Genomic DNA, 18,046 nt, shown 5'->3' on the forward strand with positions numbered 1-18,046 from the left:
CATAATAGTTGGTCCAATTATTAGCCAAATAAGGGGAAAGGTGAAAAGAATATCAAATTGAGATGTGGGTAATACTTGGCTAGTTTTATTTAAGTATTTCTGATTATCCAAATTTTCTTGTGAAATAAACTTTATTGAAAATATAATACTAACTAATTAGTATTTGTTTATATTGTAAATTTTGGTAGCTCGATGCCTTATATACAATTGATTGGATTGCACAAGGACAAAACTATGGAGCTTTCTTCGAATGGATAAAACCGCTCAGTATTTTGGCCTGAAGTGAGACAACATCAACAATAGTTTCGTTCTTTTCATTAAGTTATATCCCCAAACATAATAACTACAACTTTCAACTACTGTTGCAGAATTGTTGGTTATTGTTTAATTGATGGATTTGGATTTACTGTGATAAGTTTTTTTTTTTAAATATTATAATGTGATGAATTATAATAATGAATACAATAAAAGATGAAGATATGTCTCTTCTTTCTGTGATTGATGCTTCACAAGAATTGAGAAGGAGAAAAGGTAAAATTGAGATTCTGAAAGTGTTGGAAAACTAGTGACAGTTAAAAAAATACATGCTAATTATACTACTAATGGCACTGGATCATATATCTAGGCTATGCGATGTCGACAAATCTGTCGATTTCTATGTCAACATTCCTGGCTTCGTGCAAATCAAGCGTTCTCCTTCCCTTAATTTTGACGGTGCCTGGTAATATACACTTGTTTATTTAAGTTTTTTTTTTTATGAATGACATACAACCCAAAAAATCAAATCTCAGTAAATCATTATGTGCAGGGTAATAAATTATGGTATTTGGATTCATTTGGTGCAATCGAATGAGGAAGAGAGATTACCAGACCCAAAACATGACTTAGACCCATGGATAACCATATATCGTTTCAGTGCGAGTACGTGAGTGCTATGGAACGAAATTTTAAAGAGAGGAACATCAAATATAAGAAAAGAACTGTTGGAGGTGGTGATGATGGAACCATTGATCAGTTTTTTTTTTTTTGCGAATCCAGATGGATTTATGGTAGATATATGCAACTGTGAGAATCTAAAGATTGTGTCGGCGGGTAATATTGACCAATTTCGATTACCTTCTGATCGACATAATCCACGTGTTGAACTTAATAATCATGGTTCTGATATGGTTTAGTTAGTTTGAGTTTTATTTACTTCCTATTTTAAGGAAGGTATTGTTTTTTCATTCTTTTTCAACTTTCTTTATTTTGATCTGGTATAGATGTTAAATTGCTTACAATTTGAAAATTAATAGTGCAACACATGCTTTGTTTGGTTTTCGCGTAAATTATAAACCAGGATAGCAGTATACCTGACACGAATACCTTCGAATCAAACATCCAAGAAAATGAGAGTAAAACATAATGATCTGCCAATGTACTATGCGCCCAAGTTACATTCACCTCAAATGAGACTCAAGTAACAAGATGTTAGGATACACAGGTTTACATTGCATAAAGTATGCTTTCCTTATTTTGCGTTCTTTTTCAACTTTCTTTATCTTGATCTGGTGGAGATGTTAAATTGCTTATAATTTGAAAATGGTGTAATGCATGTTATTGATGTTTGTTTGGTTTCCATATAAATTTATAAACCAGGATATCAACATAACCGACTTGAATACCTTTTCGAATCAAACATCCAAGAAATGAGAATAAAACAGAACGATCCGCAAATGTACTCTGTGCCCGAGTCACATTCATCTCAAGTGAGATTCAAGCAAACAAGATGTTAGGATACACAGGTTTACATTGCATAAAGTATGCTTTCCTTATTTTGCATTTTTTTGAACTTTTTTTATTTTGATCTGATAGAGATGTTGAATTGCTTACAATTTGAAAATAGTGCAATGCATGCTATTGATGTTTGTTTGGTTTCCATATAAATTTATAAACCAGAATAGCAGCATAACCGACTCGAATACCTTCGAATCAAACATCCAAGAAATGAGAATAAAACAAAATGATCCGCCAGTGTACCCTGTGCCCGAGTCACATTCACCTCAAGTGAGATTCAAGCAAACAAGATGCATATCAGGATACACAGGTTTACGTTGCGTAGAGTATGCTTTCCCGTTCTTGCAATTGCGTTCTTTTGAATGGCATCTGATCCGACTTATGTGTCCCATGCCATTCTATAGAAGATTGGAAGTAAAATTATGTTAAAACTATCTATTGGATGAATAAACATTTTTCCCAATCATAATTTGCATAGCATGTTAGATTACAATTTTCACCATGAAGTACGATATCACATCCCAATGGTCTATTCAGTAACCAGGTGAGTATTCTCTTGACAAGAAGAAAATATAAATATGTAAGAGAATGCATGAATCGACTAACATAGCTTATTCAAAACCTATATTTGTTCTTGTAACTATTAGATATTTTAATTATTCCACGATGCTTCTATAATTTGTATGAGATTCATCAGGTATATATCCCTATCAGAAACTTTAGCTCTATGACCCTTAAAACCATGAGTTTTACAAGGTCTAACTTCTAATATTTCTATCATTGTCAAAAAATTGTCAAAAATCCAAACTAAGATTCTATTATGCGAAAGTAATAAACTTGTCTAGATCGATAATTTCTACTTTCCTCAACACCCAGTAAGTAATGAACATTATACAAGTCCTTTATTGCAACTGGATTCTCTTATATAAGATAAACTTATATAAGCTTTTTCTTTTCTTATTACTCCCACTTTTACATGTCAAAAATGTAAAACAAAGAACTACTGAAACAACAAATATTCACCCAACTATTTCCATTGTAGAGTGCAGGGGTCTAATAATGAGCTAAGAAAAATATATTTTGCACACAAAATTCTCTGAGTTTGGTCTTTTCTGTTTCAGTTTTGACATAGGTAGATTAAAGTTATAATCCTAGCCGATTATGGATTTTAAGCTTCAACATTGAAGAAGACATTTACAATTGGTAGGTTTTTGAATGTAAACCTAGCTGATTACAAATGATCTTATTAATGAAGAAAGCATGCACAATTTGCTAGGTTTTTGATTTGTCAACTTAACTGATTGTGGATGTTGGTTGATCCAATGTAGTATTTCTAGATTTCGATTGTCACGGTCGAGGCCGAGATACTAGGACGACTTTATCTCGGAAAAAACTCGGTGAAATCTTGGAGTAACTACCGGAACTTCTTTTTCAAAAATTATATGTATATCTAGCATTTTTCACACATTGCACCTTTAAGTTGTATATAGGTATAATGAAATACCACCAGCTTTTAAAAATAGAAAAAGTGTTTATTCAAAACAATAGAAAACCCAAGATTCATACAAATTTAAAACTGGAAACCAAGAAAAATATACTTCAACCGAGATTTTCCGTCCAATTCCAGCCAAATTCCAGCCAAGTCAGCCGAGATTTTCGGTCAAATTCAGTCTCGGCGAAATCAAACATTTCGCTACCTTTATTTCCGAAATCGGATTTTCCTGTGAGATTGTCTACATTAGGGTGATCTTCAATAATGAAGATACATTTAATCATCTAGGTTTTTTTTATTTTTTTGATCTAACCGATTTTGGATGCTGATCTTCAGTTCTGAATAATACATTCACAAAAAATTTAGGTTTTCTATGTTCGTCTGAGTTACATTTTTATTCGGGGAAAAATTTATTGCGGACCTCCCCCTAAATAATTCAAACAGTGCCTGAAACTCTATTAAAATTCTGGGTCATTAATATGATTTGGTCCCATGAACCCCATGTTAGGTAATCCAGGACATTTTTAGGTCACAATTGCACATTTTAACTCAGAGTGCAGCTTTCGGCTCACAAGACCAATTTTGAGTTCACCTTGTAAAATTTGAGCCGTTGTTATGACCTTTGGTCTTGTAGACAATTCTTAATTAACAACGCAAAATTGGGTTGCAGGTTTTGACTCATTGTTTTAGATTTTATATTAGAACTCATATCTTGGACGGTTCATGAGACACTCTAGGTTACAATGAGATTTTCAATCATGCGATAGAGATTTGATAACAAAATAATTCTTTCACCTAGCGTGAGCAGCGGATTGGTGAATGCGAAGTTGGTGCCACCCACATCCATCCATCCAAATGGACGATTCGATATTCATTCTCGCCCAATCCATTACTCGGATAATTTGACATCCACATGTGGCTGGATTGAATGTGAGTGGATTGGCTTATTTGAAAAGTCCTAAAGTTGCAAATGAAGAATAAAAACTTACCTAATTTTGAGAAATTGATCAAATCAACTGTTTACGCCTGCTGCTAAATGAAATTTTACTGTTCCTTTATCGTATCATATTGGTCGTTTTTTTTATTCTTCTTCGTAGTTTTTTAGTGAGAGAACGAATATTAGGTTTTCCTTTCTTTTCTGATTGTATTTCAAACACCTCATGCGTCTTCAATATTACCTCAATCCCTAGGTAATTCAAGATCTAAGATTTCAATTTTATAATTTATCTTCAACTATCTAATACAGGCGTAGATAATAATATGGATCTTTTGACCATGAAAAAATTGTTTAAGAAGATTTTAGAAATTCAAGCCAGAAATGCCTAGCTAAAAGAATAAAATGTCAAAATTGATCTTTTTCACATGTGTAGGAATTGATTCTAGATGTTGGTTTTTTTTTTCCTAATGGGAAAGGATACTTCCATTAACCAACAAATATAGTACATAAGATTTACAAGTTCAGATTTATCTGAAACATTAGAAAGGATGCTAATTTTTTGAATTTTTTTATTTAACCGAGTTGGCATGTACTGAAGGTTTTTAATCCTTGCTTCCTTGGCTATGTAGTCTGCAGCATAATTATACCTTCTAGTAATATATTTTACCTGAGCTTGAGGGAGATCACTCAAAATTTTCGCAGCTTCCTGTGAAGTGTTTTCAGCTTCCCAAGAACAAATTTTGCTTACCTTATTGATGATGTCTGCCAGATCTTTGCAGTCAGTGACAATTGAGTCTCTTGACAATATATTTTCCTTTAACCAAATAACTGATTTTAGTAAGGATTTTGATTCCGCTTGAAGAGCCGATGCATCCCATTCCGAACCTGCTAATAATTGCATGAAGGTCTCATGGTCCATCGAGTATAGGATGAAGGCATATCCCATCGTCAAAACTTCTTTCTTGAAAGAGGCATCAATAAAAATAATCCAATCTGTTTTAGTTTAGACCAGGTTTGAATGTTTAGTCGTATTTTTTGAGGATATAAAGCCTTCCAGAAGTTTGTTGAGGGGGTAGAGTTTAAAAATCTATTAATCTGATCTATTAGCCCAGTCGGATCTGGTTTTATTTTCTCAAAAAACACCAAACAGCTATATTTCCAGATGAACCAAAGAATAGTGAAGATTTTATCCGTAAAACAAGCCAAATCTGGTTCCGTGATCCACCATTTAACCCAACATATAATTGGGTATGTACTGTAGCTTGAGTTTAAGTTTCCAAGAGAAAGATCAAACCAAATTTCTTTCGCGAACGGGAATTCTCTAAATAAATGTTGTTCCGTCTCTTGGGATTGATTATTACACAGTTCACATTGAGTCTCAATATATGGGTTGTGTGCTCCCAATCTGGAGGAGGTTGGGAGAACTCTTTGTGTCAGTTTCCATATGAAGAGTCTTATTCTTGGAATGGATGGAATTTCCAAATATTTTCCCATGGGAAAACCAATTGGCTGGTATTATCTTGGTCTTGCTTAGCTAGAAAATTTTATAAATATTCTTAACCAAAAATCTTCCTGAGTGGTGATGCCTCCATCTGATGATGTCGTGTTCTTGTCTTCTTGGATGTATAGCTTGATTTTTTTTCCTATCCTCTGGGCAGAAGAATTTATTTAATTTTTCATGATCCTAACTGTTTTGTTAAGTTATCAACTCTTGAACCATTTTTGGAGCAGGGTCTTGTAAATTAGAGAATTTATGGACCATCTCTGAATTGAGAATCCATCTTTCCTCTCATATCTTTACCGACTCTCCATTTTTCACTTGCCAGACAAAATTTCCTTTTATCAGTTCTAAGCCTATTTTTATACTATTCCAAATCTAGGACAAGTTCGAAGTTCTAGATCTTTCTAAAGCATGTGAGTTTGGGAAATATTTGGCTTTTAGAAGTTGAACCCATAGTTGATCTTGTTCAATAACTAATCCGCTATCTAGTTTTGTGAGAAGGGCAGTATTGAATTCATGTGGGTTTTTGATTCCTAAAGCACCTTAAGAAATGAGTTTGCAGATGCTTGTCCAAGCTTTTATAAACCCTTTTTGTCATTTTTTTTTCCATATTTATTCCACCAGAAGTTCCTCTGAATACGATCCATTTGATCAAAAGTTTCTTTTGGAAGAGCAAGAGCTTGCATTTGATAAGTTGGGAAAGCTTTGAGAATATATTAGATCAATAGAGTTCTTCCCGCTTGAGATAAAGGTTTTGATTTCCAAACTTGAAAGGTGGAGCAGTATTTTTGAAGAAGGGGAGTAAAATTGGCTTTTCGGTTTTTGTCAAAAAAGAGTGGGGTACCAACGTATCTACCAAGAATTCTAGATATTGGTTTTATTGCAATTGTCAAGTGTATCGAGTATAATTAAAATAATAATTTTTGATGGCAATGAAAAGAATATCGTCAAAATAAATAAATAAAATAATTTAATAGTATCAATATAAAAAATTACAAAGTTAAGGAAAATGGTAATCTGTACTGCCATTCTAGAAGGAACTTGTCAGCAGTAGAGCAATGGGAGTGGGATATGTTGTGCAATGAATTAGGACCAGTGCATGGTCTTAATGGAAATGAAGATACAATGGATTTTTTTGGGGGATTTACTGTCAAGAAATGTTATCAAGTGCAGGTGTAGGATGATCCAGTCGGTGACATTAATAAGTTCCTTTGGAAGAAGAATGTTCCACCGAAGATAAGCTTTATGTTATGGGCTTATTTTCATGATTCTTTGCCTACTTTTGCTATGTTAAGACATAGAAGAATTGAGGTGCAAAATGAGAATTGTTTGTTCTGTAATAATTAGATTGAAACTGCAGATCACATGCTGTTGCATTGTGATTATGCTTTCAAGATTTGGTCAAATTTCATTGAGGGATTCAACATTGCTTGGGTGGGTCCAGTTTCAGTTTTACATCATTTTGGGTCTTGAGAGATTAATAATTTACAAGGAAGGAAGAAAAATATTTGGTGGAAAGTTATTTATGCAGACACTTGGCATCTGTGGAAGGAAAGAAATTCTAAAAAATAATGGAGGGAGAGTTAAGGATGTGGAAGAACTATGTTTAATAATCAGACAAACACTAGTTCTATGGTTATCTGAGACATCAGTGCTTAAAGATATTCCTGTAAATTCAGTTTTGTTTAACTGGAACACTGTCATAAACATGTAATGTATGTTTAGACATGTTCCTGGGTTGTATCCTGTACAAATTTTCCTTTTAATATAACCTTCTTTCTCGAAAAAAAGTTAAGAAAATATACAATTGATTTGGTATTTGCTGGTGAACATGTGTCCCTAAGATTTTACAGGTGCAATCACGTCCAGCCTATCAAAATAACAGAGAAGTGCTCATCCACATCATGGATCGGGTGCCCACCCCTCAAATTGTGATTGTGCAGCTAAAATTCGAGGAGGATTTGGATAATTTGTAATGATTTTTTAGGGACCATGGTTTTTTTGAGGGTACCATGGTTTTATTAGGCCACCTTCCCTATAGTGATAAGGGGTGTCCTAAAATGTTGAAATGACTAACCTACCCTTAACCTAATTTAATTTAAAACCAACCTAATAACCACCTCTATATATATATATATATATATATATATATATATAACCACCACCACCGCCCACCACCGTTTATTACCACCACCACCACCTCCGATTATCACCACCACCACCGCCTACCACCGCCGATTACCACCACCACCACCTCCGATTATCACCACCACCAACCACCGATTACCACCACCACCTCCTCCCACCACCACCATCACCACCTATTTAAGAAATGTAACAACATCAATGCAATCACAATTAAGTTTTGTTACATGATAATTTTATCGAGTATAAAAGACGCCAGCCGCAGCCTGATTCTGCCATGGGACCACTCCGGAGGTATTTTCCAACAAACCCTTCACTTTAATTTGATTTTGATTGCTTCAATCGAATAGAAATCATCAAAATAGGGTTTTAGTAGGAGTTACAGAGCCATGTTCGGTTAGGACGATTTTCCAAAAAACCATAGTTTACTAACCGAACTTCTTGAAAATGAAAAACACGAAGAACAATTCGGTTCTATTGGATTTAAAACTAAGTCACCGAACTCTCTGTTCGGTTGTTTCGCAAAAAGTTTTAAAATTACAAAGTAACCGAACTCCACCCTTAGAACCGAAAAAAAACAAATCCAGTCTAACCGAACTGTGTTGTTGTGGCCACTATCTTGAGTTCCAAAATAACCGAACTTAGCTAATAGAGTTCGGTTGATTCGCAAAAAATACTTTTAACCGAACTCCTTGTATTAGAACAACAGAAGTCCATAAGTTCGGTTCCTTCGCAAAATAAGGATATCACCGAACTTTAGTTTATGAAAATAATGAGAAGTCCACAAGTTCGGTTCGTTCGCAAAAATGTTAAATTTTCTTTGTAACCGAACACTACCTTTGAAACTTCGTAACCGAACTCTACCTAATTTGCCAAGAAATAAATTTCGTAGTAACCGAACGTTTTCCTAATTGCATATATATGCATATATAAGCCCCGTTCGGTTAATTCGCAAAATATGTTGAAGTTTGCGAACCAACCGAACTTCTAACACTAGGTTACTTTTAACCTGCAGTTCGGTTGGGAACTTGGTTGCGTTGAAGTTTGCAAACTAACCGATCACACAAGATGTACCTAAATAAATTGTTAAGTTTAAAGTTCGGTTACCTACCATTTTATCCTAGGTAACCGAACATTACATTGTACGACCAAAACCTCCATTAACGAGCGAGTTCGGTAACCTGCGTGTTTGGAAAACGTAACCGAACTACACTTTCAGGTGTGTTCGGTTACATGTTATTGACATATGGTAACCGAACTGACCCAAATCTACATAAAATTTTTCATTTTTTTGAAAGTTTGGAGAAATTCAACCAACATTATCTAAGTTTGAAGCACACCTGGGTACCCAAATACTCTTCCTCCGGTTGTGGTTGGTAAATCCATCGTTTTTCATGTTTTCCTTCTTCATCTTCTCTAACTTTACTCTCTCAATAATTCTACTTCTTTAAAAAAAAACATCTGATTTTTTAATCACACTAATTATCTTTAACTTAATCATCTCACTAATCATTACACTAACTATTATTAACACTAACTAATCATCACCCAAAATTAATCAGGAGAGTAATTTAGGTATTAATATAAATATCCAGATAAGAGATGACCTAGATTTACTTCTAATGTCTTTACCCAAAATAAAACCATAGTCCCCAAAAAAAACCTTGGTCCCCAAAAAAATCGTTCTAATTTTGCTCAACCCTCACATATTTTGGCCCACTAGCCCATATTTGGTCACTTGACAAATTATAGCCTTAATAGTTATAGGTTGTAATGGCAGATTTTAGGCGCACGAGTCTATTTATCACTGAGCAAGACTATGAGTTATGACGCATATTTTGAGTAACGAATGTGTAGTAGTAATTTAGAGTCACCAAGTACTTGGGGTCTTACAGCCAAAGTTGGTCAGTAAATTTTTTTGGGTCAGTGACACATTCTTAAGCAATTGTTGAAGTTCATTTTCTTAGAAATCTTTAAAATACAAATCTTACAAGGAACTCAACTTTAAGTATGGCCAACTTTCTCTCTACCGGAATATACTAGCTAACCACTAGCAGCCACCGCCATCCAACACCACTCAGCCATTCATCACCATCTCCATAACCAAATCACTCCAGGAGTCAATAGGTCCCGGTAAGCACCAATGCATACAGTCATATTGAACTGTAGCATTTGTATCCTTTGCAAATGGATGGTAACCCCGGTATCGACCAGGATGTCCATCCGGCCTAAGCAACGATAGTTCAGTGACGTTTAAAACTTTTAGAGCTTCCCTTTTACCAGAATATTCAGTGCTTTCCAGCTTCGCAAATGCTTCCAACTCAACATTATGAAGCATATCATCAATAACTCCCAGACTAAGCTCACCTTCTCTAGATGGCGATGTTCGGTCACAAGTCCCTCCACTGTCCCAATTCCCATTGACAAAATGTTCAGAACTTACGCTTCTGTAAAAAACCGAGGCATTGTGCTTGGAACTGGTGACAAAGTCTAGTACTAGCTTAATGGCTTTACGATAACCATTATCTAATCCGTATTCTGTCAAATTTTTCCCTGGACAGTAATGACAACCAACGATTTCACCATTTTCATAGTAAGTTGCGCTTCTCATAAACCATTTTCCAGCAGATATGACCATGTAATCGAAACTCGTATATTGATCTGTCCATTTCTTGTCAAGTTCATCGAGATATAACTGAATACACTCAGTTGATTTACCATTCATATCTTCAAAACTGTAAACTGCTTTAACTAAGAACGGAGACCAGATAACGCTGAGGGTAAAGTTGTATGAAGGGAAGTGCCATCTGATATCTCCAAATCCCTCGTCACGGTAATTGCCATGGTAAACTTCAGTTGCTGCTTCCACCTGCACTAGCACTAGACACGGTTCATGATAAAGAATAGTACCTACCTTTTCAAATATTAGATATATGAATTGGCATTGACTTGATTATTGTTCAATGTGATTTATCTTATGCTAGATTTCAAATAATTGTAAAATCTTGATGTACCTTAGAGAGAAGGCAATACACTGACTGGACATGGTTTCGAGAAATCGAATCACCTACAAACGCCCAATGCTTATTCCTCATCGAGTCAAGGAACTTCACTGCATTAAACCTCGGTAACTCACAATCCCGTGGTTTCCATCTCCAATAAAGAAACTCCGAATCCGGTCTCCCATTCTTCATACAATTCTGATGACGAGAAATGACATTACAGCTCTCATTAGTGTACATAGGTCCCAACGGATCCGGTATCCATTCCCCAACAGAAAGATCACATTTCTCTGCATAAACCAAATGGGTGCAGTTTCTAACATCAAAACACACTCCCATACACGACTACAAACATAAACACAAAAGCAGATATGAATACTAAAATCTCATACCTTTCTGAAGAATTTGTTTCTGAATTGGGGTTTCTTGGATCTCCACAGAATCAATTGCAGTGGCTGGTAACTCATCATCACCATCCTTTGCTCTTACTGAAGCAGTTTCATCGGTCACAGTTGAATCAACTCCAAGTGTAGTATCATTCTCATTGTTAGTGGTACTAGTACTAGAGTAAAAGAGATGAAATGCAAGACCTATTGCAAGTATAGCCACTGTAAGCTTCGCTAATACATGGTATGGCTTGAATATAAACCCTGGTTTCAGATCTAATCTTGAATACCTAACCATTTCCTTTCACAGAAAATGAGGTTCTTTACATCAGACAGAACTAACTCAACCCCACAGATTTCTTGTTCCCACGTCTCGACGAATATTTCTATATAAAATTCACTGAATTTGGTGGTCCAGATTCAGTTCTCACATGGGCATCTTAACTTTTGTTTTTGTCCTAGAGGTGTCGAATCTTAGGAAATTCACAAATGAAACAATATACATAATTTATACTGAAGGTATGTGCATTGCAGACTGATTGAACATTATAGAGTATGAATAAATGGTTTAATATTGCAAGAATTGGAGTACAAATATAACGTGCGCATAACCTGTAAAGTACTAAACTCGAAGATCATACCTTTTTTGAGGAATCTGATTCTCCTCTTGAATCTCTCAGAAGCATTACTTAGGAGTAGGAGGTTCAACAAAAGGAGTAACATGAAATTTAAAAGAGTAATACAAAAGAAAAGCAACAACCAATAGACCAAGAAGTGACATAGCAACGAACTTTCAAATGAAACATATCTCTATTTTTCTACTCAAAGTATTTACATAGGAGCAATATTCAAGAGCAACGAGAAAAAATACCTAAGTGTATAAACTATTGCCGAAAAGTGGAATAAAACTACGGCATTGTGTTGATAGCTACTGATAAAATTGAGTATCGGAGCAAGTCGTCATTCATTCTGATTGTGGAACATTATTCAGCAACTCTTGTTCCTTCTCAAGTTCTGCAATACTTGCATTCAAACTCTGCACATGTTTCCATATATCATCCATCACTTGGATCTGCTGTTTTAAATCAACAACATCAACTTTAGCTGCTTTACTGTGTACCGTTCTATCTTTCTTTGAAAGAGCTATCAACTTCAATTTGGGTTTAACCTTTGTAAAGTGGGAAGTTGGATCTTTAAATTTGTTGCGAAAATTCTGGAAAATATAAAAAACACCACCAGGTAAATTAAAAAGAAACCTAATTGACAATCAAACCCTGAAAGACAGATTTGAAGATTTGTATACTTACATAGAGATATAATTTATCTCTGAAAGCCTTATATGTTCTAAGCAACGCCGAGAGATGATGCATTGCTTTTGTTCCTGAACGATTCTTGGAATTTTTTCAGTTTATCTTCCGATTTGAAAACAATCCCGCCGGTGCTCGCGATTTCACAGAAATCGTTTTCGTTGGATACAAATTCATACAGTTTTTTGACGAATTGAAGTGCTTTCTTCGGATTATAGTTCAATTTATAACTTCGCTCAATCTCATATTCTAAAGCTTCCCGTGAATTGACAAATGATCTTCGTTTAGGTAAAGGGGATTGGAGGAATAATCCATTGCGGTGAAGGAAGAAGATACACAGATGAGGCTGCTAAATTCTCTCACCGGAATACTGAAATATATAAAGAAGGTTTTGTCGGGGACTACTCAAAAAATCAAAAAATTGGGGGACTACTCTCAAGTTTTTGGGGTGGTTATTGGTAGTAATTTCCAGTCGCTCGTTATCTAATTTTTTTGTAAAATACCTATTTTAACTTAGTTAGTGTGATGATTAATTAGTATTAATGTTATGATTAGTAACTGATTAATTAGTGATTAGTGAGTTATATTAGTAGGATTGTTTTGTTATAACATTATTATCGAGAGATAAGAAGAAGAAGAAGAAGATGATGGGTGAACCCAAATTTTTCTTTTTTGAGTTTAGTAATTATGATTTGAGTGATTCATGTGATGATACTTCAGAATCAGAATCAGAACCCCCTTCACCTCATTGTGTATTTGTCAATACTTCTAATGATCCAAATATGAGTTATTTGTTAGATGATGAAAACTTTTTTCCCCAATCTCAAGCTAACCAAACAAATGATGGATTTCATCAGCCACAACCTGAAGATGAAGCTATGGGTACTCAGATATGCCTCATATTTAGTTAATGTAGCTTGAATTGTGCAAAAATTTGTGCAAAAAATTCGGTGAGGTCAACCTAGTTCGGTCACCAAATTTAGCTTGCGAGGTAATCGAACCGTTCTTAATGTGTAGTTCGGTTACTAAATTGAGCAGACGCAGGTAACCGAACTACATGTTAATTGTGGTTTTTTAGAGTTCGGTTACAATGCATTGTTCGGTTGAGTAGATATCAACACTTTTGATACCGAACTTTCTGTTCGGTAAGGTCGCATAAAAATATAAATACAGCGTTTCTAACCGAACCTCTGAGTTCGGTTTAGTCGAGTTTTTCAGTTTCATTGCCGAACTTGTACATAGAAAATCTAAAGATCGAGTTCAGTAAGACCCCAATTTATTTCTGTAAACTACACTACCGAACTTTGTGTTCGGTAGGGTCGATTAAAAAGTTTACATTACCGAACTTGTAAGGAATTTTTTTATGGTATTGACGTTGTACTATTACTTGTAGGTTCCATGTGATCCAATCGAACCAATGGAAAACCAACCTTCCCCAGTTGGTATTTTGTACGATGACACATCCCATCACTACATGAATGACTTGGTATTCCCAAATCCGGAAGATGCAAAGAGTTGGGCTAGACAACATGCACAAAAAGACATGCGCGTATTAGTATTGAATGAGAGAGAAAGCAAAACTCGGTTTGAAATGGTTTGTGAGAGAAGCGGTGATCCCGATAAAAGCCACAAAAGGAAGGGTTATGTTTATAAAGGAAAGACAAATAGGAAGAACAAAACTTTCTCAAAGAGATTAATTTCCCATTCAAGATTGCATTTAATTACAACGAAGATAAGGGTGGATGGGTTCTCTACAGGGTTATGAAAGGTTGTCATAATCATCCTCGTCCGGAGCATCTTGAAGGACATTTCATGGCGGCAAAGCTAACTCCTAAAGAGATGGACAAGGTAGCTAAAATGAGGACAATGGGTATTTCATCGGTTCAAATGCTCCAAATACTAAAGGAGGATAACAAGGATAACCACTCATCTTTGTCCATAATTTACAATGCAATTGAGACAATTAGAAGGAAGGAATGGAGAGATACACAAGTAATGCAACAATTGTTTTTTTTTTGGCCCAAGAGAAAAACTACGCGGTTCAAAAGGATGTGGATTCGGAAGGAGAGATAACACAACTCTTTATTGCGCATCCGACGAGTGTTCAATTGGCTCAATGCTTTCATCAAGTTCTAATAATGGATTGCACTTATAAGACGAACAAGTACGAGATGCCATTGTTGAACATTGTTGGGCGTACTTCGACGAAGTCACCGCTTACCATGGCGTTTTGTTTCTTAAGAGATGAGAAAGAACCTAGTTTCATTTGGGCACTAAAACAAGTTAAGGCAATCTTCCAAGGTGATGATATTTTCGGGGTTATAATGACGGATAATGATGTCGCATTGATGAATCCAATAGAGGAAGTGTTCCCACTAGCACATAATATGCTTTGTACGTTCCATATATGGTGTAATTTGATGAATAGGTGCAAGCCAATAATTTGTCCACCCAAGAAAATAGGATATGAAGAAATTAAGATGCTACCGGAAAAAGATCGAGCGGATGCAAAAGAGAAAGTTGAAAAACAATACGATATAAATTATGCTAAATGGGTTGCATTCAACGGTGAATGGGAATCATTGTGTTGGTCCCTTACCGAGGAAGAGTATTATCTAAATCTTGCGGAGTTTATCGCCCATTGGGATACTCCCGATTACCCCGGTGTTGTATCGTATGTTCTTCGCCTATGGTTGGAACCACACAAAGAGAGGTTTTTTTTATGCCTATACCAACCAATATAAACACTTGGGAAATCAAGCGACAAGTTTAATAGAGTCGTCTCACCACCGGTTGAAGAAGAATCTCTTTGGATGTGTTGATAACTTCGTAACCGTGTGGAATGCTATGAAAAATTATTTCAAGCGTGACATTGATAGAATTAAAGAGAAGTTCCAAAAAAGCCGTATATTCAAAATGAACGGAAAATATGCCGACCACCCATTGTTCAAGGGGATCCATTATAACGTATCTCGGCAATGTATGAAGTTGTTGATTATAGAAGTCGAGTTGATTGATAAGTGGGAAACCAAGGCGGATGAGGTGTGTGTATGTAACATGAAGAAGTCTATGGGACTCCCTTGTCTCCATATGATAATCAACTACGAGCATGGCGTAATCCCTTTAAGCGACATTGATCCATTTTGGAAGCATCTAAGTTTCATCCCTCCTCCAAAGGGAGAAGAAGCCGAAGAAGAGTTTGGTGATAATGAGATAGGTAGAACCGTACTAGAGATGTATCGTGGCATGAACAACCTCCAAAAACAAATCTTTTGGGATGACATGAGGAAAATTATATATCCATAAACGCAAGAGAATGTCTATGAACCGGAAAAAGGCAAATCGAAAGGTAGACCAAGCAAGAAAGAAACTAAAAATCAACTACGAGAATATGCAAAGGTGTTACGTAAGAAGAAAAGTGAGCAAAACGTAAATACTAGAGATCCTTGTGGCCATGAATATACCGCGGAAATTTACTTGGACAAAACCAAGAAACGGGGTAGGAGTATTGAGGAGAAAGGCGAAACAAGTGAGCGAGATTTGAAGAAAAAGGGGTCTGATGTGTCCATCACAACCAAGCCAACCATCTTCCGGCGACGTGAATCTTAAGTCTCCAATGTGCCCCATCCAACCATCTTCCCTAGACGTAAAGCTTGAGGCTCCAAATAAAGACTATTTGAATGAGCTACCTCTATACATTAGAGAATACTTTATATCCACCGACGACGTTCCTCCGGATGGTAATTGTGGTTTTCATGTTGTCAATCAACAACTTGGGCCTTTCATCGAAGGTGCCAAGCGAAATAATGGATGTGCAATCACTCATATAAGGCAAAGGTTGTTGTCCAAACTAAAGGAGAATCCGACCTTTTACAAGACAATGTTGTGCGATGGGGAGGGTAGTCTCAATGAGCAATTTGTTAGGTATCAACTTCGTCTTCATGGGGCCCATCCGATGACATCGGATTATTGGATGAGCATGCCTATATGTGGACACTTAATCGCCGAGGCATTCAATTGTGTGGTTCATTATTTCTCAAAATATGCTAGTCTCACCTTCACCCCGAAAACAACCGTATGTGTCGAGCAACTAAAACGAAGGAGATGTGTGATAGCATTGATTAACAACAACCACTTTATAGGCATCCGGTTAAAACCTGATTGTCTATTGCCTCCAATATGTGGTACCTCTTATTGGCCTGCATTTAATCCGGATAGAATGTTGGGTTGGTGTATCATGTATGAGCCTAATGGAGATGTGGAATGCTTTGAAGAAGTCGGAAGAAATTGTACATGAAGGTCAAATTTCACTTGCGGATGATTAAATGACACATGTAATGGAACTAAGTATGCTTATCAATGGAATACTATGTTTTTTTAAAAGTGGTATTAATATTTGAGAAAATGTTAGTATTTTATGTAGTTTCCAGATACTAGTTCGGTTGGAAGATTTTAATACAAAGCTTGTCGAACTTCCTGTTCGGTTAGCTGCCCAAATTTTACCAGGTTACCGAACTCTAGTTCAGAAGCCTAACATTTTAACTGCTGAATTTGGCATTGAAGTTCGGTTAGGACTGAAATTACAGGACAATGTCGAACTGTACGAGATAAAGTTCGGTTGGGAAATGAAATTACAGGACAATGCCGAACTATACGAGACACAAGTTCGGTTAGGATATGTAATTATAGGACTCTGCCGAACTTTTACAGGACTTTCCAAAATAAAATTACGTACCATCTAATATCCGAAACGCGTTATGAAAAAGTCTTTAAGGAGGCGGAAATGATATTCATATTTGAAATCCTTTCTCTTCCATCTTCGCCATTCGTTTTTTGATGTTAAAATGATTTCGTCGAATCCTTCACCCCTTAGTCGATACCGCCTTATAATACGAAATAAAGCCATAAATTCCACAACTCTATCTCTAATCTTTCCAAATCGAATGAACAAAGCTAGATGATCACGGTTATAAGGGTTTGTTGTGTCGGAGATGAATTTCTCATGAATTTCCCCCCAATAACTTTGACTCATAATACCATTCATTCTTCGTTCTTCACCCCTATTTGGATAGTATAATATGTAGTTTCTGCAAAGAGAAAGATCTTCATATAGAGTAAATTTAGGAGTAGTACCTGCCATTTGTAGGAAATTTTGTAACAAAATGTTAACTATGAAACACCATATATATACCACTTGGGTGTATAACGGCTATAAAAATTAGTCGTTACTTGATATATAGTACATAAATTTAAAATTATGTACTATATTTGTGTCAGCTAAAGGACATTTAAATTTCAAAATTACAAGTTCGGTTAGGAGAGAAAAACTTGCGATCCAAAACAAGTGGTCACCGAACTATTTTGGTCACCGAACTACATAGTAACCGGAGTTCGGTTACATGACAAATACAAGTGGTCACCGAACTATTTTGTGGACGCTCACAGCCAAACTAAGCATATATACGATTCCGAAAACACTCCAAAACAAACCTAAGAGTTG

General features: G+C 35.8%; 1 protein-coding gene across 1 annotated transcript; it reads right to left on the reverse strand.

Annotated features, from left to right (window-relative positions):
• Nucleotides 1-9,792: 9,792 nt before the first annotated feature.
• Nucleotides 9,793-12,966, reverse strand: LOC113323269 (protein trichome birefringence-like 23). The gene is made up of 4 exons (XM_026571557.1): nucleotides 12,547-12,966; nucleotides 11,246-12,452; nucleotides 10,866-11,143; nucleotides 9,793-10,720 (listed from the first exon to the last, which is right to left on the reverse strand). The coding sequence occupies exons 2-4, from the start codon at nucleotides 11,535-11,537 to the stop codon at nucleotides 9,929-9,931; spliced, it is 1,362 nt and encodes a 453-aa protein (XP_026427342.1). The 5' UTR covers nucleotides 11,538-12,452; nucleotides 12,547-12,966; the 3' UTR covers nucleotides 9,793-9,928.
• Between the last annotated feature and the right edge of the window lie 5,080 nt (nucleotides 12,967-18,046).

Source organism: Papaver somniferum, chromosome 11 (genome assembly GCF_003573695.1).
Source record: "Papaver somniferum cultivar HN1 chromosome 11, ASM357369v1, whole genome shotgun sequence".
Classification (NCBI taxonomy): domain Eukaryota; kingdom Viridiplantae; phylum Streptophyta; class Magnoliopsida; order Ranunculales; family Papaveraceae; genus Papaver; species Papaver somniferum.

Excerpts from the sequence above, each read along its gene's own strand:
- LOC113323269 (XM_026571557.1), bottom strand. The coding sequence starts at position 11,537 with ATGGTTAGGTATTCAAGATTAGATCTGAAACCAGGGTTTATATTCAAG. Across the intron at positions 11,144-11,245 it reads GAAACAAATTCTTCAGAAAG|AGAAATGTGATCTTTCTGTT; the intron begins GTATGAGATTTT and ends TGGTTTATGCAG. Across the intron at positions 10,721-10,865 it reads TGTATTGCCTTCTCTCTAAG|GTGGAAGCAGCAACTGAAGT; the intron begins GTACATCAAGAT and ends GTGCTAGTGCAG.